Source organism: Alligator mississippiensis, chromosome 5 (assembly GCF_030867095.1).
Source record: "Alligator mississippiensis isolate rAllMis1 chromosome 5, rAllMis1, whole genome shotgun sequence".
In the NCBI taxonomy this organism is placed as follows: Eukaryota; Metazoa; Chordata; order Crocodylia; family Alligatoridae; genus Alligator; species Alligator mississippiensis.
In genome coordinates this window covers 69,566,426-69,588,672 of record NC_081828.1, presented here as the reverse complement: position 1 = coordinate 69,588,672, position 22,247 = coordinate 69,566,426, and the positions used below count along the sequence as shown (strand labels likewise).

Genomic DNA, 22,247 nt, shown 5'->3' with positions numbered 1-22,247 from the left:
ATCTATACACTCATAGTTTCTCCTGGGAGAACAGCAATGGTCCCAGGACAAACTGAAGGGATGTACAAGGCCTGAGATTGTATAAAGCCAGTAAAAAAAAAAAAAAAAAAAAAAAATGAAAATTATCTTAAAATCTATTCACCACATAGCAGAGAATTAAAACATTTCTACACAGTCCACGCAATCCCTTTCCCAGGCAGTGTTCTGGTTTAAAAAAAAAACAGCCTCTATTCATGGGAGTGTTTAGTTGGCCCTTTTAAGACACACTGGATGCAACAACACTTGCTATTACAGGGCATGAATGAACTGTGGAGCTTATAGCTGCTCCCCCCAACTCAACATGCTGCACAGGGGCTGGCTGGGGCATGAGGGAGCTTCAGTGTGGGTCTAGCCAACAGGCAGCCCCCACACTGAGGCACCCCCATTCCCCAGTCAGCCCTTCCAGTGTCTACATGTACACTGCTGCAGAGATTTTTTTTACTGCACAAAAAAGATAATACTTGTATTTACAAGTACAATCCTGCTACAGAGTAAATTAGTTTACTCCAGCCTAATAGAGGTGCACATGTAGACATTGAGATGTTTGCTGTGCAATTAATTAGTCAACTGTGCAGTAAACTTCTCGTGTAGATTTGCCCATTGAGATGGAGGTGCTGTGCATCTCTTCATGCAACTCTCTTTTTATTTCCTTGACTTAATTTTAAGTACAATTTTAAGTACAAGACTTAATTAGTCAGGATATTGTTTCACCCTTCCATTGGAAATCTTTGCATTAGAATTTATCATCCCAACACTCTAAGAGTGTCTCTTTAAGCTTACACATAAAAACACTGATTAATTCAGTCATAACTTTGGAATATTATCTTGATAGATTTGCAGAAAAAGTCTACCTGGACTTGATTTGACATTGTCGTACGGTAATGATAGTGATATTATGTCCCATTGCAGCAAATAGTGAATTAGTGTCACTACAAAAAAAATCATTATGAATAGTTATTGCTATGGAAAAGCAGTAGCTATTTTTCATACTCCAATCCCTAAGAAAGAATAATACACATTTAGAAACACACACATATATATATATGTATGATATGAGTATCAGAAAAATTAAAACTTAAAAAACAATTTGGCTTAGTCAAACAGAATAATAACCCAAAACTACACCCAAGCTAAATATTTGTTTCTTTCTTATTAAAAAAAATGAATCTAGTTTTCAGTCATATATCATTTCAAATAGATGAGATTAAACTCTTAAAATTCAGTTTTTATTATATCATCTATAGCTGAAGCACCAATAATTGCACAGTTACAAGTAAGGCCTTTTAGAACTGTTGAAATGATAAACGTAATAGTCACGCCTAAAAAATAACCCAATATATCTTAGCTATGATGGCCTGACTACCTGCAGTATTCCTTTACTTTCCTATGGCCTGATCCCAGTAGTGTAACTAGGGTTGAGTGAGAGGATGCATGACTCCTGGGCACCATTTTAGAAGGGATATCAGAATGGTAGCCCCTAGGAAGCCTGCAGTGCTGCAGCACTGCTGTCACAACTGCCCATTGAAGACCTACAGCAGCAGTCCTGTGCCACGAGGTAAGTGCTGGCCAGCCTCTCCCACAGTCACCACACAGGGCACCGAAGTTCATAGTTATACCTCCGACTGACCCTGAAGTCCACTCTGCAGTAGGATCCTCATTGAAGTCAGTGATGTTTCACAAAGACAGAGAGACAAGTCCAGGTCCATCCAGTTTTGCCATATGGAATACCTGTGAAACATTGCATGTTATGCAGGGTAATTTTACAAGTTCTTTTTAATTTTCATTTAGATATTCCAAAATGTGATATTTTTAGAAAGAAAAATAGGATAGCTAACTCTGTATGTGCATGCCCTGTTAAACCGGTATCTAGCTAGCTATCCATTTGACCATTAATGGATAATTTTTACTTCTGCCTCCATGTCTGCAGAGACTCCATTAGAAAATAGTGTTTGTGTGTGTTCACATGTCCACACAAGAGTTTTTTGCTTGTGGATGTTTTCCCCTTTCTCCGTATTCCTCAACAACCATTTTATAAACGTAAGTTATGTTATGTTTCTCATAGAATCAAAAAAAGAACTATCCCATACAAATCCTTGTCTAACCTATTACTAAAACTACACAATCAATTCTGTTATATAACTGCAAGGCATAGCACCCTAACCTACCACAGGTAAAGCAGGGGGACAACAGTGGTCAGTGTCCTGCCACAACAGTTTTTAAAATACACTCATGAGTCTGTACCAGTGTGACCGTGGGGCAAAATTCCTTCTGTAGAAGAATGCAACAGAGCCTTTGCATGGTTACTGTGTATTTTATATTGGGTGATAAAGGCAAACCCTCTGATATTCAGCCTTGATTTACTCAAATTGTTTAATGTATAATGAAATAAAAGTGCTAATGCTTTTACTGCATTCCAGTGATCTGTTTGCAGTTCCACATACAGCCAACCTCAGCATATATTAAAGCTGTCTATGGATAGCTTTATATAAATAATGGTTCCACTGCTCATGTTCTAACACAGGGGCACTAAACTCATACCAGGTTGGATCCGGACCTGTGGGAGGTCCACATATGGGTTGTGGCTTGGGTCCACATTCAGGTAGTGGTGGCAGTGGGTACCGAGCCAGAAGAAAGATTCATGAAGACTATATTTGTACAGCCTTTACTTGCCCCCTACCACTGATATCCGTATCCATTGGTTCCCAAGGACCCTAAATTCTCAGTAGGCTGCACCCTATTAGCCCTCTCTCTCAACTTCTGATAGCCTGTGGCACTATCAGTGAGACAGATCCAGGGCATGGGTTGTGTGTATTACTACACTGGTCTAATAGAACCCTTCCTCTGGGTGAAAAATATATCAATACATTAAAATTAAACTAAGTAGATTTCACCAAAGATAACATTAAATTCCATCCTTTACCAGACAACTGGTACATGAGACAAATGTGTTCCATGCTAAGCTTGTTTCCCAGCCCAATGAGTATGTATGTCTTCCAAGCTATTCGCCATGGATGAAATCCTGGGCCCAGTGAAATAGGTTGCAAAACTTCTGTAACATTTAGGAGCAGGATATCAACCTTAGACTCCTGGTAAATTAACTACTCCTGGCTAATTCACTATCCCTAGGGCATAACCCAAAACCTACTGAAGTCAAGATTGTAAGCACAATCTAGGCTGTCAGTCCATTAACACATGGAAGCTGACTCCCCAGTATGACTGCCATGCTTTCACTCTCCAAAACTTGTGCATTTGGAGGATTAGCAGTACCTTTTCATAAGAGAAAACCAGGATCCCTGGAGATGACATAAGAGAGAGAGGAAAGGAGGAGTTTGAGAAGACACTGAAGAAAAATAATGAAATAAAATGAAAACTATAGTTTTCATGAAATATTAAATAGTTTCATTTTTTTAAAATTTAAGATGAGGTTTCTTTTCCCCATTCAACATGGTGAGGAAAGTCCCTTAATTTGAATTTGAGTACAAGGCCAGGGGGCATGGAGGCATTTGCTATGGCTCTGGCCCTGATCCAAGCCCAGGGTCAGAGTTGGAAATCACAGCCTTTGCCTCCCCTCCACCTACCATCTGGCCCCCAACTGCCTCTGCCTTGCCATACCACCTGGCCCCTTGCTTCACCCCATGGACACCCCCTACTGCCTCTACCCCTACCCCCTGCCTACCACCTGTCACCTTCTCCTCCACTGCTACTAACCCTCAATCACAGCTCCAGCACCTGTAAGCCAGGCAGCGGTGGATGCAGTGGTGGCAGCTCTGGCTCCAACCGAGTCCCAGCCCCAGGGCTGGAGCTGCCACCACCACAACTGCTGACATCTGGCTAGGTAGGTGCTGGAGCTGCAACAGAGGGTAAGCAGCAGAGGGGGTAGGTGATGAGGAAGAGAGAAGTTGGGGAGCAAGTGGTAGGGGGAGGTGTCCAGGGGGTCACAGGCACCAAGAAAGTACAGGTGGCAAGGGGACAGGTACCAAGTTGGGGGGGGCAAGCACAGAGGGGCAGAAGGTGGAGAAACAGGCATCAGGGGGCAAAGTGGGGGGGCAGAAGGCAGGAGTCAAGCCACTTGCCCCCCCAACCTGACTCCACACCACTGCTTGCCTCCCTGCTGCTGCTGTTTTCCCCGATGCAGCAGTGGTAGGGAAATCAATTTAAGATGACTCTTCCATAATTAATTTCTACACATGAAAAATTATAACATTTTTTTTAAAGTTTCCACATATAGAATTTAAGTGTTGGGGGGGGAGGCGGGGGGGTCATATCGTTTTCAAAAGGAGGCTAGATAATCACCTTGCCGGGGTCGTTTGACCATTCTTTCCTGCCCATGGCAGGGGGTCAGACTTGATGATCTGCTCAGGTCCCTTCCAACCCTACCAACTATGAAACTATATTCATTTAAAATTTGACTTGGATTTGGGTAAATATGGTAACAATGAAAAAGGTCACAAAACATCTTGGAAAAAAAGGAGGAAGGTATAGAGAGTGTAGACTGAAACATTTTAAAAGATTTAAAAAGTGTACAACTGTAAATTAATTGAGGTATGAAAGGAGAAAGATTCAGGGAGGAATAACTATTCTCTGTTTTGCCACAGGTTTGCTTTCTATTCTATTCTTAATAGTCTCATTTATACTTCTTAGCACAAAAAAAAAAATCCAATAGTTGTCCTAAATTTGTGCAGGAAATCAGTAGCATCACCTTTCCCAGATCTCAGAAGGCAAAAGTCCTTTTACTTTCTTTTTGAAAAAATGCCATGTTCTCTCTCTTATCTATGTGCTGACCCACCCGACTACATTATTTTTTCAGTTAAGGTGCTATAGTTGGCAAGCTGAACATAGAAGTGGAAAAAGATGTCCCAGAAAAAGGAGTAAAACTTACTTTCTTGTATCTTGAGTAGCTCTCCAATAGACTATACAAGTACAAAGAACTCATATTTGGTTCCCATTCTCCCCACTTTAAGAAGAGATAATTTGTTTATTATATTTCTCTGAATCATAGTCACATCATCTTTACTGATATTTCAGAATTAAATGTGGGCCTAATACAAACTTTTTATTGCAAATGCATGAGCTTTAAACACATTTTTCCATGAATTATTCATGTATTATGCTTCAAAATACTGTATAAACTTGTCAAAATTTATCAGCTATCCTCAATATGTTTGATTAAGCATCTGAGCTAAATTCTATGGACCACTAATATACCACTTGCCATTTCAACTGCCAGAGCTGGCAGAAAGAAGCAGGCTAGTCTTTTGGCTTTACTTTTTTAAATTGAATTGCATTTGAATTACTTTGAAATTACAAACAAATGATGTAATGTGAATATTTTGTGACTTGAATCAAAGCATATTTTCAGTATTTATGGAAGTCCTAACCTACAAAATATGTCAGTATTTTATTAATGATTACTTTCTGAAAGATGCCTAATTTTAAATTAGAAAATTAATAGTATCTCAGCAACTTTGGCATAACTTTTCCAGGATTTGCAAAACTTGAAAAGTGTGTCTGCTTCTGGAGGTGGCTTTCACCCGGCTGGTACAGCCGTTTAAGAATTCCACAAGAAGGGTGTAGTCCATGTACTAACAGCTGAGTAAACCAAAATGCAGATCATCATCAAAATAAGGCAAAAGCCGTGGAGACACCTTATCAGAGGGTGCAGCAGTCACTCTGAATTGAGAAGCAGATATCCACAAGTCCTATTTTTTTTAATCTTGAAATTCATGTGATGTCTTTTCACTGTTGGAGACCTGCAGCCTAATTTGCAGGTATTTAAAGCACACAACTCTTTTAAGATTAAGGCAGGGTAGAGATGCAGCTTATAAATTAACTGAATCAGAGATGCATAACATTTTATAAACAAGGGTTAATTTCATCATACTATACATCAGAAAGCTTATACATCTCTGCTTCAGTTAGTCTATAACAGTGGTGCTCAGCCTTTCTGCCCCACAGGTGAGCCCCACACATCTCAGCTGGTCCCTGTATGCCCGGGTCAGGCCCTATGCCATTCCCCACCTGCTAGGATCAGGCCCTGCACGCAGGGATTAAGCCCTGACACCCCACACTGGGATTAGGCGCCACACTGCCCTATGTGTTAGATCTAGTGACAGGGCCACGCTATCCAGTCTGTGGGGCTCCCCACAAGTCCAAACACTTGATAGCAGGAGATTGGCAACTGCTCCCGCACCCTCAAATTTTCAGACCTGTGGTGAGCACCTGGGTCAGATGACCCAGGTCCAGGGGTCAAATCTGAGCCATAGCCTAGGGGTTGAAGCCCCTTGTTCTATAAAGTGCACTTCTACCGTGCCATCCATCTGACTTCAACTCACATACCTCTCTCTTTTAAGATTAGTTATATTGTGTCTCATTACTCCAGAATTTGTTTCCTGGCTTACAGTTTTAGGTAAGAATGTAAGTGGAGACAAGCTTGGTGGGATCACCTTTGTCTTTTGTTAACTTTACAAAAAATCCACTGCTTATTTGGCTTAATTTTCAATTTCTAATAGGAAGAAGCCCAATTGATATTCAGATTGTTGCTGAGGTACATGTTGTAATATTTAGATACAAAACTAAGACAGAAAGTAAAATTTATTATTCAGGCTTGTCTTTGGTGCCCAATGTCCAATCATAGAAATTTTCAAGAAGTTAGATATCACTCATTTCTGGCTGCAGAAATGACTGTACTACTTCAGGACTTTTTTTCAGAACATTTCTTTAAAAGAACTGAGGAAAATTAGAGCCTTTTTCAGTTTATAACATTCAGAGCAGTTTTTTGTTTGCTTGTTTTAATGATAAAGGTAAGAAAACAATTTTATTACAAACAATTTTGTTTGTAATAAAACAAAAGTCAGAGTAAAGCATCTTTGCAAAATACTGCATATAACATTACTGCTAAAATATAAAGAGATTTTCAGAACTATAATTCAAATACTCGCCTCCTTCAGTTGATCTTTGCAGTATTTGTGTAAGCTTAATTAAATGATCAGCTTTGAGTCAAAATTCAAATATGGACACAAATATCTAGTTTTGTATTACAGGCTGGACATGTTAGCTGGAAGTTATGCATGTTTCAATGCAATAGCAGCATAAATAATAACTGCAACGTTATTGTAATTATTGACATTACAGTGTCTGTAATCCTAAAATGTTTTCTGTGCAAGCAATGGGTTATTCACCACTTTAAAGTAGAGAGGCAGTTAGTCTTTAAGGGCATCTGTACATGTGCTTTGGGATGGAGGGGGGGGGGTGCTTTAATTAGAGCAACTCTTGACAGCTGCTCTAACTAAAGTTCCTGCAGGGTTACATGTATTCAGTGTCCCTCACTTCAAAATGGCAGAGGGGGCACTTCAACTAAAGCTCATTCAACAAGCTTTAAAGTGCCCCAGCCGCCATTTGAAACACTGGGACACTGAATATGCATGATGCAGAACGTGCTGGAGTGCGCTAATTAGCGCACTTCAGCAGACTTGATTAATCGAGTCTGCTCTGACACGTGCTTATTAGCACGTGTCAGAGCAGAGCTCCATCACGTGTATAGATGCCCTAAGGTGCCATGCTTCCCTATCTTCTGGCTGTAAGATGGGTAACGGTATAAGAGCTAGTTAGAACAGCACAAAGAAAATAAGATTGACAAACACAATACAATTTTATTAAAATTTTCCATGTATTATGAAAGAAGAAACTGAGAAATAGAGGTGAAATGGCTTTTCAGGCTCATAAAGAAGTTAGTGACAGCAGTTAGATAGAAACTCCAACATTTCTAACTTGTAGTCCTTCACTTAAATCATTTGATTATGCCTCTTTCAACTTTCATGTGCATTTGTATGCATTTCTGTGAATACACAGAAACACTGAAAATGAAGACTTCTATCCACACATTCTTTTATGATATTTAAGTAACTAGAACTATCAGGCCAAATTTGAAAAACAGCATCGTTGATATGGCATAGACAAATTATAGAGAGGGTGTTTCACAATAGCTACTTCACTTGGTCTATAGCTCAAGTAGAATTTGCTGCAGATGTACTGTGAAATGCTCCCGCAGTAATACATGCTCACAGAACTGTGGGCACAAGATCAGTTTCAGATGATGCCTTCTTAAAAATCAGAGCATCTTTCTCATAATATTTTTAAACAAACAAAACACATCAGAAAATTGGAAATATAAACTTGTTTTATTGGCTACTTGGAAAAAGCAAACTTTAGTAAAGATCTCATTTGCATTCAGGACCAAACATAAAGAAAACAAGATCTCACTATAAAAAAAAAGACTATTTAATTAACTATTGATTTCCACTCAATTATTCGAGCCAAGCAATGCTCAATATTGATGGAATAGATATTTCACCATTGCTGTTGCCCAAATCAAATGAAACATCCCAACCAGAAACCTGTTGTATTAGAATAAGCAAAGCTCAACAGCTTTACATTTAAACAGGGCTTATATATGACCTTTGCATATTGCTGTGATCAAGTTGGCACTAAATGAATTGTAAGATCAAGTTTAAATATCTATACAGCGTGTGAGCTATAAGAGTAGTAACCAAAAAAGGATATTACTTTAAATATTTAAAAATGTGGTTTACTCTCTAGACTTGGCATCACTGTGTGTGGTATAGCCTGACTGGAAGTATTTAATGTGCTATAGTACAGAACATTAAAATGCAGACATATGGTTGTCTTCTTTATAATGTCCCGAACATACCACATTTGCTGTACCTTAATGTTCACTTGTGATATTAACTAACCAGAAACTGTGGCTGCATTTTTGTGATCTATCAAAGGATTATAAAAGATATCATCAGAACTGAAGGAATCACAGAGAAAAGGTGGCAAAAGAGAAACTTGTTTAGCTGTTGCTTTTTGGTTACTTTATATTGTTACATATTGTGGAGAAAGTGCACCATGCTCATTACTTGACTCATTTGGATGCACAAATGAGATTTCTAAGATTAACGTGGCTCGGCTTATAACAAATTGAAATCTCTTTTAAAAGTGCTTTGAGCCATGTTGCTGGCTGGTATAAATCATCCTACACATCCACTGATTCTTAAAGTTATGCAAAATTACATCTGGGTGCCAGTTAAAACTTAGTATATATAATATTTTCATATTAAAATAATAAAATATTTTTAAAATTGCTAAAGGAATGGAAACAACAATTAGCAAACTTGGCAGTGGAAAAATTATGTTTCCCTATTCTGCTTCCTTCAGGTGTTCCCTGGATGTTACATGCTTAAACATTATAAATTATAGAGCCAGATCTTGCATACCTTACTCTAGACTAGTGATTCTCAACCTAGGTGCTGCAGCTGCCCAATATTAGCACTGTTGTCTGTGCAAACATCTCTATCCACTTCACAAAATAAACCCAAAAATTTTGAATAGGAATCAATGGCATCAAAAACACTCTGACCTTTTGTGGTCTTTCTGACATCTTTGCAGCAGAAAAATTAAGTTATTTTTCTGTAGTCAAGAGATGAGTGAAAGCTAAGAGCTGGCTTTTTCAGAGTGATGTCTTGAGTCTAGTAAAGTTGAGAACCACTGTTCTAAATTCACTCATATTTCCTTTACCTGAAGGCAGACATCTAAGTATCGTACTTCCTTGCATATGACACGCTCCAAATAAAACATCCACCTCATTTTAGGAAGGCAGAATGGAAAAAAAAAACAAAAAACACAATTATCCCTGAGTCTTTCCTGCCACAACACAGGCTCACCATAGCTGAATGCTCCCAAGCACGTGCATCATTCTGAAATTCAAGCCTTAATCCAGGGGTGGGCAAAATGGCCCATCCGGCCGGCAGCCAGGCTCCATTTCCCAGCAGCCCCTGCCTGCATGGCTGGGGCCAGTCTCCATGGAGACCCCAGCTGCAGCTGCGCTGAGAAAGCTCCACCATGGCGCGTGACAGAGCAGGGCAGGGGGCTGCTCCAGAGCCACTGGGATCTTGCAGTGGGGACAGCTTGGTCCGGAGCTAGGGCCCAATCCCAGTTGAGGGGGGGTAGGAGGGGCTGCTGGGACCCAGCCCCAGTGTGCTAGGCTGGAAGGAGAAAGTGCCAGACCCCCAGGGACCAATCGTAATGTGGGGGGGTAGGGGGAGGGTGCTGGGCCAGTGGGATGGGGCTGTTGCCTCTCCCTGAAGACCTATCCTGGTTGGACAGGGCAGTAGCAGGCCCCCTGGGGACCAATCCCAGTGGGAAGGTGATGGGCTCCAGTGCCCAGTCCTGGCGTGTGGGCTTAATTGGCCTTGCGGATTGGCCCTGCCCCATTCATCTGCCTTGCAGGGCCAAAAGGTTGAGCACCACTGATCTATAGTATTCTACTTGATAAAAATAACCTAGACTAAAATTGAGACTGACACAAGAATGTGACAATTCATATATATAACCAAATAGGAGTGTTTCAATGAACATTGTTCTAATTAATGTAAAGAAAAATGTTAAATGATTTTTAAAATATCGTAGGAAAACCTACCTTTGGAAGTCTAGAATTCCTGACACTGACCCTTCCATTCCTATTTCTTTATCATCAGTAGATGATTTATTTTATCTATCTTAAATATTTCTAAGGTCCTTATTACCCTGGAACCTAAGCACTGGAAATAAATATATGCAATTAAGAAGTACCTGAACTTGTAATGGAATGTAACCATTTCTCTCTGTTCCCACAAGTACATGGTGCATGCATTTAAGCAACTAAAGCCATTTAACATCCATCTAAGAGCATGCTGACTTACCTATGCTATACCCACCTCATGCCTTTTTGTTTTTCTGCCAGTACATTAATATGTAAAAGCTATTCAATATTAGGGGCTGATTTCTTTGAGTTCTTTTCATTTCAACAAAGCCACGTTGCATTTTTAATTGCCATTAATCTTTCCCAAGACCTCTGCGCTTCTCGAGTACTTGTTGCCCCTTTCAAAGAATGCACTTATCTAGCGTTCCAGTTCAGCAATAACAATAAAAATCAAGACACTGAAAAACAGCAGGTATTAAGTATCTTTGTAGTTTGAAATGAATTATAATCTTCTCTAAAATTAAAGAATATTTATGAAAAAATACCTAATATAAAAAAGGCTCAACTGCAGTTGTTCAGAAACTGGAAACGCATATCTTGCTTACATTTCAAAATGGGGGGGAAGCCAATAGATTTATTTTTAGTTATAAGCTGTCTTTAACAGTTGAACTTAAATTTATTCTGCTATTCTTTTTCTTTTCCCTCAATCCTGCAGAAAATGTATGTGACAACGAACTACTACATTGCCAGAATGGAGGAACATGCATCAACAACGTGCGATGCCAATGCCCTCCAGCTTATACTGGCATTTTATGCGAGAAGTTGAAGTGTGAAAGGGATCCAGGAGGCTGCAACCAAAATTCAGCCCAGAGGGCAATATCACATGGCCCTCTATTACTGCTGACTACTCTACTAGGAGTAACTGGACTTTTCATATTCTAGACCCCATATGGTCGATGGCATCGTGTTCAGACTGCTTCAAATGGAATGTGCCACATGAAAGCAAAATAGAATCCAAGCATTTGCTACTAAAATAAAAAAGAAACAGAAAAAACCACATATAAAGTAAGAAGGCCTAACTGAACTAAGCCATATTAATTAATTGTGGACAGCGCTCTGAGTCAAGACTGTTAATTTCTGACTCAAGACAAGTTGGCAGCTGCCAATTCTATTACTGCAAATCACAATGCCAGCTGCAAAGCTTACACAGGATTGAAAAGGCTTTGACAGCCCCCAAAATGGAATATAAAAACATTTGCTACTCCAATATGGTGTGCTACTGTACCTCTGCCCAGTGTGTGGACCAACCAAATAGAGGCATTCTTTGCTGTCAGTGCATTGTGGGTATAAGGAAATCTGTTCAAGCTGCCATATTGGCCTGCTTCAATCCCTGAATCCTTTCCAACCTGTGCTTTAGTGAACGTTGCTCTGTAACCCTTGTTGGTTGAAAGATTTCTTTGTCTGATGTTAGTGATGCACACGTGTAACAGCCCCCTCAATAAAACTCAAGCCAGTCATATCCTTGTATATCTTAGCAGCACAGCATCATTAAGATGCTGTGTTCACCTATTGTACAAGAGTGGCTATAGGACAAAAGTGTATTTATCCTTTTGTATTCAAATGAAGTTATTTTTCTTGAACTAATGTACAATGTAGATTTTTTGTATTATTGCCAATTTGTGTTACCAGACAATTTGTTAATGTATTTAATTCTAATCAGATATGAAAAAATATTACTTTTTATTTGGTCCTTTTTTTCCTTTCATTTAATTGTGCAGAGATTTCTCTGTATGGGCAACGTGCTGGCATCAAAGAATATCAGTTTACATATATAACAAGTGTAATAAGATTCCACCAAAGGACATTCTAAATGTTTTCTTGTTGCTTTAACACTGGAAGATTTAAAAGAATAAAAATTCCTGCATAAACAATTTCAGGGGATTTGCATTGCTGTTTTTTAAAAACTATTTAAAGGAAACACTTTCCTTGATCATTTTACCATCTTCTATATGAATAAAATGTAAATTAAAAGGCAGAATGCAGTTTGCAGTGAAGTCTAACACTTTTTTTCCTTTTGCAAACCATTAAACCCAAAAATATCTAGATATTTAGAAAAATATACAAAACTCCAAGGACCACCCCACCACACAGTATTTAAGCTCCCAGCTCGTACCATTATTCTCTCAGGTCACTGTTATTATCCCAAGGCTACTTTTTCAAAGTATTAGGATTGTGGGTTTATTTTTATTATTATTTTTTATTCATGCAGCTTTTGGCTGCATGACAGTAATGAAGAACTTATAGTCATGGCTTAAATTTGTATGTCCTAAAGCTTCATTAAAATGAAACGTTTATATATGTACAAGTCTGCCTCAGAAAATGCAAAAGCAGCAGCAATCACAAAAAGGGAGTTTGGTGATTTAACTTTTAATAAAGTCAAATTTAGCACTTAGAGGGAGTGTCAAAATATACAGCAGCAAGTAGATAAAAAGTGCTGCTCCAGCAAATAAAGTTTGTTTTAAGTATTGCCCAAGGTGTAATAAATTCTTGGTTTTGCCTGTTATTAGGCCAATTAGTGTGTGTGACAACAAGGAATAGAGAGAAAAGTGGAGGCAACCCAACACCACAGCAGTGTTTCAAAGACAAAGAAAATCAAAAAGTAATAGCAGCACATATGTTCATTTCCAAGCAATATTTGGCATGTGCAGTGTAAATATTTTACCAATAGTAATAGCCTATAAAAGAAAATTAATCTACACAGACAGCATTTTTTAAATCAATATATTCTACCTGGACTCTTGTTCCTTCGTGTTGAATAGACTACAGTTTTGTAAACTAGATTATTTTGATAGCTTCCCTACTTCCAAGTAAAATAAAAACCAGTAAACTAATAAATAGTTTTCCAGTAAACTAGTAAATACCCATAGAAATGCTGGGGCAGGGAGGGAGAACATTTTTCTCACTTTTGTTTCTAAAAGAGCCCATACGAAGGATGTCAATACAAGTAAACAGATAATACTTGTTCAGGCTAACATCCTAGCCCTGCATGTGGAACATTTGTTACTCATACTAACATTTTCTTTTGGTGTGCTGTATAAGATACTTAATCATGGGTTTGGCCATGTGCCAGCAGTGCCTACATAAAATTGTAGATTTACAGTAGAAGCATACCCATGACAATAAACAGAAAATTATATTGCTGTCTCACTGCAAAATATAAATGCAAATACAGGTGGCATACAGAGATGAAGATTACTTATAATTAAGTGGATTTCTAATATTAAAATGTGGAATTTAAGTTGTCTTAAAGTTTATTAGTACAGACCAAATGTAGACCATGTCATTATTAGAAAGGATGCACTTTAACTGTCGTTATGCACTTGAGATTTTGTAAAAGTTCTCTGAAGACATGTTTTGCACGTTTGCTTATGGGAGACTGCCACCCAATGCTAAAGTAAAATGAATATCATACCTTAATCAGTTCATCTGTATTTCGATTTCGTGTGGGTATGCTCATCTGGAAGTACATAGAATACATGCTTAGCTAGCTCTTTACCTTTAGATACCTTTTCTACATTTCACTATCTAGGTCAACTTGCTTTCAATGAAAATACAATTTTAGATCTGCATTCAATGGAAAACAATTTTTCTTTACACTTTTTTTCAAACTTTGTGTTTTCAAGTATGCGTACTTTAAGAGAACTGCAGTTCATGAAAATTCTAAGTATAAATTGTGCAACAATACTCCAAGAATGTGTGTGCTTGCATGTGCACGCTATATATAGATATAGGTCACAGACATATATACACGGAGAGATTTTTTTTTTTTTTTTTACAATGCTCAGCTGTTTCCATTGAAGCCTCTGGGAGAGTTGGGGAAGCAGAATGTAATTACACTTTCTTTTTAAATGGCCAGAACTGACGCTACTTGCAAAAGATGATCTTTCAATGACCACACACAGTTCTTACCGCTGTTTTAATCCTCATCTGAAAAAATGCACTTCTAGCAACATACTGTAAATTTTTTGAATACAGTTAATGCTTCTGTGCATGTTTTTAAAATGATTTGCATTTAAGGTGCTATTTAAGTTATAGTAATTACATCCACATACTGAACCCCCAGTCCTGAACCGAAAGGTATAGTGCAACACCAGCCTCAATTACCCGTACTATGTTAACTTTTGTTAAAGATTTCCAGCCCAACTCTTGGTTTGGCCTTACTTAGTTTTCATGATCACAGTCTGCACTAGTATGATTTTAAAATTAACGCACAAATATAGTTTGAATTGGTTTGCCAAATTTGTTTCCCTACTGCTAATGAGGGACTCAATTCTGGTTGTAGATCCACATGTCTTTAATACCAGAAAAGGGTGCAACTCATGCATATGTCTGGGTTACAGCCTCTTCTTCCAAGAGGTACATTATACAGATATGCAGTATAATGTTCTTGTAAATTCATAAAAAGCCTGTTTAACCCAATTCATTGGCCTCTCATACTAGTTGATCTTATGTTTTAATACGAGATAGTATGGGAACCAAGGGTGTGTGTGTCTATATCTTGCTGATAACTCTAAGGCAACATGTCAGGGGTTAGCAACCTTTCTGAAGCTGCAGGCTGAAATAATGCAGCTCAATCCCAAGGTGGGCTAGTCCTGGTGCTGCTTCTTGCTGCTACTGCTGCATGTGCAACCCTCTATAAAATTCCCCCTGCCACTAAAATGCCCCCAAATTGTTCTGTCAGCAAAATACTGCTGATATCCAGAAGAGGCATAGGGAAGGGAGGAATTGGGGCTGGGGCTGGGGCTGGCACAAGCTGCCCATCCAGGGCCGGGGGGGGGGTGCTCGGGATCCGGATGCAGCAGCGCTGGGAGCAGGGGCGCTGCCTTGCTGCTGCTTGCCCAGCTGGGGAGGGGGGTGGGGGCCAGGATGAGGGCACAGCTCGCTCCGGGCAGAAGAGGGCAAGCAGCAGCAAGGCATAGCCCCCACTTCCAGTGCTACTGTGCCCGCATTCCACACCCCCCGCACCAACTAGCAAGCAGTGGCAGGGCAGAGCCCCTGCTCCCCCAGTGGAAACAGCAGCACTGGGAGTGGGGGCTATGCCCTGCTTCCTCCCAGAGCAAGCTGCATTTGCAGTGTGCCCCCTCCTCCCACCCCACACTGGTTGGGCAAGCGGCCATAGAACATAGCCCCCATGGCTCCCCTGCTGGGGCAGAGGCAGGCACAGCCAGAGGAGCCACAGGAGAAGCCTCCATGGCTGCCCTGCCCAGCCCCAGCCCCCCACCTGGCCCATCCTCCTGGCACTTAAAAAATAAAAAAGCCCCACACTCACCAGCTCTGGCAGTGGTTATTAGGAGCCCCCCCCCGGGATCGCCTCCCATCCTGCTCGGCAGCTGCACCATAGCGTGGGTGCAGCATGGCTCGGCAGGGCACTGTACACTGCCTGGGAATTCAGGTGGCGCCAGCAGTCAGCCGCAGCCTAGCAGTACTCAGCTGCAGCAGCCCCAGCTCCCTGGCAGCACACGGCACCCTGCCAAGCCACGCTCCACCCGTGCCATGAGGCATCTGCCATGCGGGTGCCAAGCAGGTTGGGGAGGAGTGATCCCCGCTGCCTCATGCTGCCAATCACTGCTGCTGCAGCCAGTGAGTACAGGGCTTTTTTTTCCCCTATTTGCACAGGCGTATAACTAGATTCCTTTATCCATACATTCACCAGCAAGATAATTAATTTGATCAATATTTTTCATGAAATACCTGGGACCAGATTTTCAACCAAGTCTCAACCAGTCTTCATGGTTGCTCATAGATATAATTACTAATCCTAGCTCCAGGAATTCATTGCCAGAGAAAAAATTTAAGAGTAATTATTTATGGCTGCAAAAATGCATCCACTAAAGCAGAATCTGATACTGAAAATCTGGCATATTTTATATTTATCAGATTAACTCTTCAACAGACAGAAAAGCATGTAAATTCCTTATGCAAAATGTGTGAGAATTGCAGCTTTTTGTACCATATGGCATGTCCCTGAGCAAAATGGAAAACACATCACATTTCAATTTATCCACTGAATACACCATCAGCATGTGATAAAAATTCCCAACTTGTGCTCTACCTTTTACTTCACTAGTATAATGAATGCTCGTGCATTAATCACAAATGGTGATGAACACATGTATAATCAAACATATATTAGGCTCTTTTCAGATGAGTGTGACAAGCATGATCCAAAAAGTTTGTAGCAGAAATGGAAGACAGAGAAATCTGATATACAATGTCTATAGGTATCTCTCTATATATGTAGGTATTGTATATCAGATTTATATATATATTTATGTATGTATGTATTGTATATCAGATTTCTATGTGTGTATATATATAGACCTTGAAGGCTCCTAACAACTTGCTTTCTCATAATCTATTTTGCTAGTATCCATTGTGTAACGAGCACTATAATATATGCCTTGCCAAAGAAGCACGTAGAGGAGAACTCTGACAACAAGCATTGGGCTTTAAGTCGGAAAATGGGCCACAAAAAGAAAGATGAACACAAAGTGAATGCTTCATTTTAGGAAGAATATAAGAGCCCATGACTGGAAGAGACAGGTTGGGTCATCAGGTTCAGACCCTTGCCATCACAGGCAACAAAGTCATATAGTCCCTTTCATAAGCTTATTGAGATACATCTTAAAAGTGGTTGCAGTTTTTTATTGGGATCTGTGTGTGTGTTTTGGGCATAGCAAAGGAGACTTACAATATACAGTAAAATCTCTGTTATCTGGCATCCCCAGGGTAAGGGGACTCCCCAGTTATGTAAAAACTCTGGTTATCTGAAATAACCGGGCAGGGTTTTCAGATAACGCAGAGCGTGGGGGGAGGTGCACATGGAGCAGCGGCAGCACAGGATGATGGGTGGCGGCAGCGGCATGCAAGCTTCCTGCCCTCTTCACACCCCCTTGTGTCTGGCTGGCTGGCCGGAAACTCCAGTTAATAGACTGGTTGGTGAAGTACTGGATAACAGAAATTTTACTGTGTTTCAAAATGCAACAGCAAATGTTTTCTGTGCATATTGGTATATTATGATAATTGGAAATGCACCATTTGTGATTAAAGTGAGCAGTAACTGAGGAGTAATTTTTTTTCTCTCTATTTTTGAACAGCTATTTTGGACTTTGCTATTTCAGCTGAATATTTTACTTGTTCATGCAATATAATTTATACTCTGACTCTCTGTGCCTGTCTTTGTCTAGTAAATGTGTAAGAGGCAAGGATTTCTTTTATTGAACCAGCTTGTCTAACTCTTTCCCAATTACATATTTGGTCCAATAAAAGATACTGCCTGAAGAAATCCTTGCCTCACATAATTTCTGGACCAACGTGGCTACATCACTTGTTAACTGCTATATCTAGTAAATTAATGACTAGGAAGCTCATTCAAGACTGCATGTGCCTGAACAAGACCTAGCAATACAAATATCTAGAAGTAAGTACTCCTACGTAGGCAATGAATTAAGTATTTAGCATCAAATTCTGTTCACTGTTAAGTCAGTGGGACTACCTGCAGATTAAAATGGTTTTAGTGAGTGAAGGCATGACCAGTAAGCATTAAAAAACCTTCACTAACACAGAACTGCAATAGTTGAGCTAGTATACCTTTATCTTCTCTAGATTGTAGGATTTATATTTGGGAGAGACATGGATATGTATAGAGAAACAAGGAATACATAGCTCCGTAGAGAGGTCTTGAGTTAGAAAAATATGCTTCCACTAAGACCACATTTCTTTGGACATGATTTAGACATGAATAATTCAGTATATAATTGAAGCCTTAATTCCTTCTTTTTCTCCTGTCACAAAAACTTGTTGCAATAGAAATAGTAAATTAAACAGAATTGCAACATTGAAATTGAAGGGATAATTTTATTAGCTTCCAATAATTGCTAGGAATATAGGACATTATTTAGTTCTAACTAATTATGCTAATACTGAGGACTTCTCCAGATCTGTTGAAGAAAAACAGGGAGAATTGGGAGTATAAAATAAAATTCATTTTATTACCCAAGTCACAGAACTTTCCTTGTACGTCCATTTATAGTATTTTTAATTAACAAACTATAAACTGCAGGGAATGATGCTGATGCAATAAAATGACTAAAAAAAATCTTACTTAGTCTGTATCACCTGCACCCAAAGTTTTCCCACCTTTATGCACCAGTGATTTAACATATTCACAGACAAAACACTTTAAAACAGAATTAAAATCATGGTTGATAAGCAAGTGAATTGTTCTAGTTCAACATTATTATAATGTTAAACTGACAAAAATATATTGAAAAGTGAGGGGCAATGATTTTTCCCTTTTTTTATGATGATATCTTTTATTGGACGAACTACATAGTTGAGAGAGATTTTAGACAAGGTTTTGGCCACAAAATATCTTTTGTCAGATCTGAAAAGGAAGCAGACATGCTTGGGATAATAACTGATAGGAACAAAAGCCTGTGTAAAACCCCATAGGTAAACTCCAGCCTGCTTAAAGTGGAAGGGAGGGTGGAGATGCACCTTATAGACTAACTGAATCAAAAGGAATGGAGAAGGGCTGCTAAAAGAGCAAAGAGATGTTATAGGGAGTAGCTAGAAACAAGAGAAATGTGGTAGAAAGGATGATCTGATAAGTGGTAGAACAAGAGCATTCAAGTGGGAGGAGGGATTAACAAGCAGATTGTAATGAGCCATAAAATGAGCTAATGAAAAAAAGAGGCACTTCTCAGCCCCTTTGTGCCCATGAATACTTTCCTTTTGAATACATCCATTACAAATCTGTTTTCCTTTGCTTTATATAGATATCACATATCATTCCTTCCTCTCAGTTATTGAGAAATTTTAGCCCAAGGTAAGAATGTTTATTATGACACTTAGGTTCAATCAGCAATGTGTAATGGGCACATATATAACTATGCTGGTGCTAAAGAAACAGGAAGTACAGATAATTGCTGTGCTGCTGCATCTCTGGCCTGTACACAAAACATGAGGTTCCCCAACAGCAACTGCAGACTTAGGTCCCCCAATATCTTGGGGAACCTGATTTGCTATGGAATAATTTCTACACCATATCCTCTTCTGGCCGTCTAGTACAGAGGAAATATTCTGGTGAAAAAAGGGCAGTTTCCACAGTCTACAGGTCCTAAAGCTGTATACATAGCTGTGCATAAGTTAGAGCAGCCCCAAGTTCATTCTTTGTCATTGTTGGCAGAATTAGTACAATTTTAAGTTTTTGCTGCAGCTGAATTTACAAACCGTATCCTGCAGACATAACATAGTAAATTCTTCACACACAACCTTCTTCAGTACAGAATTTACAGTGTGTGAAATGACACACAAGTCATAGCTAACCAAACAGCTTCTGAGCTCCAAGATCATTGCTATAGAGCCTGGAATATGGAGTTACTGTAATAGACCCATAATTCATCAAATCACTTAAGAACATACTTAAGCTTGTGCATTTTCACATTGCCTTCACTGATATTACACACATGCTCATAGGCAGTGTGCTTAAGTGCTTTGATGGATAGGGGTGCGAAGCTTTGGTCCCTGATTCAATTTGATGGAGATTTGGCCAAATTCAGTGGCCATATCTCCAAATCAGAATCGAATCAGAGGACCCTTTAATCAGAATCGAATCGGAACCCTCCGAATCAATTTGGAGAGATTTAGAAAGATTCGGAGATTCGGACACAGACACAGCTTTAAATGTTTTTTCTACATACCTCTAGGTACCAGGCAGCTCGTGAATGCTGTGATGCTGGGGTGCATAGAGTGTCCCACAAAAGCTTAGGGGAATCCCCAGCACTCTTGGCAGCAGACCCAGAAGTGGACCAGAAGCAGTTCCAGTCCACTTCCAGGTCCACCTGAGAGTGTGCTGGGAGAGCCCTGCCGCATCCTCCCAGCTTGGCAACTGGTGCCTCCTGGATCTGGGGGGGCACCCCGGGTCCCTCCGCAGCCAATCGCTGAGCCAGGTGGAGAGCAGGGGTCCCTATGCATGCTCTCCAGTGGACACAGAAGTGGACCAGAAGTACTTCTAGTCCACTTCCAGGTTCGCTGCTGAGCATGGGGGGGAGGGCTCCTCTGGGACTCTCAATCCACCCCAGCATCACAGTGTTTATGAGCCACGCTGGTACCTTGAGGTATGTAGAAAAAACATTTAAAGCTGTGTCTATATCCGAATCGCTGATTCTCTGAATCAGCATCGAATCTTCAGATTCGGATTCAGCCAAGTCAAATCAGAGACAGTGATCTGAATCAGCGAATCAAATCACTGTCCCGGATTCGGGCCAAATCCGAATAGAATAATGGCCATGGAATTCCTAAACTCTGAACTTCTGCACTCCATATAAGTTTCTCCGTTCCTTCTGATCATCTCAGCTATGGAATGATAGCTACAGTGCTGCATTTTACTATTTCACAGTATACAAAATATTTCAGAGTATATTTTTAAAAGAGCAAAATATAATACACATAATAAAGAGCAAAGCTATCTACTAGGATAATTAAGCCAGTTAAGAAGATGAATATCTTAATGAAACTTAGATGTTAAAAGTATCAAAACTGAATTATGCAGGAAGCTGGTTTACAACCTTAAACCGGGGGCTTCTAACTGCTGCTCTATAATGTATGATGAGACCCTTTTGAAAGTGCCACGCTAATTCTCTCTTGTTACAGTGTAGTTTTAATTAGATAATAGGAGGAAAAATAATGGGTTATCATGCAACAAAAGCTCTGTTAAAAATAACATCCTGTTCACAAAAGGTTAGTGAGCTCAGTGTGTCACTTTAATTAAGTCTACATTAACAGTCACTACTAAGACTTATTCATGTCAGGTCAAATTTTTTGTATACCTCTATACATTGCCTCATGCAAATATTTTTCAAAGGCGATTGCAAGTATTTTCACACATCATCTCCACTTTAAGAAGACTCCAGCAATGTGACTAAATTGTCCCAAAAAAGTATTTTCTTACTGCACCAAACGCATGCATCTAAAACAATAAGTGATCAGTCTTTATCCCCTTCCCACATACACAGATAAGTACAATCTCTCCAAAAAGTCTTTAAAATGTTTCAACTTAGATGTAGATCCAAACTCAAATACTAGAGCTGACCATGACTGATCTATGACACCATTATGATTATATCTACCAGCTATTTAGGATCAGCCCAGAGGGTCACTCTCAACTGACCTGACCTACGTAAAATGTTTGTCTCAATCTATGTTACTTTACACAGATGCATGCAAAACACAAAAGGAGAGAAAAGTAGACAAACTAATTCCTAGAAAGGCTCTACTCAAAGTTTCCTGTTACTTTCACAAAACCCTTCTAGGAATTAGTTTTTCCACTATTGGTTTCTTTTTCTATGGTTGGTTCTAGTTAGAGGCCATGGAGATAGGAAGTGGGGCTCAAAAGGGGTGCAAGTCAGGTATAATAAGATATGAGAGACATCTTCTGTTTGTGGCCTAGAGCACCAAAGCGCACTCTGAACGTGCTACCAGGAGGAGCAGGCTACCAGGAGACTCAACTTTTAGCACTGGATTTCAGAGATCCTGAGGGCAGGCTGGACTGCCAGCATGAGGGGACAATCTAAGTGGTTTTTGATACAGACTGTTGGTGGGTTTGGGCTGGGACTAAAGAGAAGTA

General features: G+C 39.7%; 1 protein-coding gene across 5 annotated transcripts in view; it reads left to right on the top strand.

Moving 5' to 3' along the window:
- The window catches only part of NTNG1 (netrin G1), a 290,497-nt gene extending 276,462 nt beyond the window's left edge, over nucleotides 1-14,035 (top strand). For all 5 annotated transcript variants that reach the window (XM_019479362.2, XM_014602090.3, XM_014602089.3 and 2 more), the window contains one exon: nucleotides 11,274-14,035. In XM_019479362.2, the coding sequence (XP_019334907.1) occupies nucleotides 11,274-11,500 (227 nt within the window). In that variant the 3' untranslated portion in view covers nucleotides 11,501-14,035. The remainder of the gene's footprint in view (nucleotides 1-11,273) is intronic.
- The last annotated feature ends 8,212 nt before the right edge of the window (nucleotides 14,036-22,247 follow it).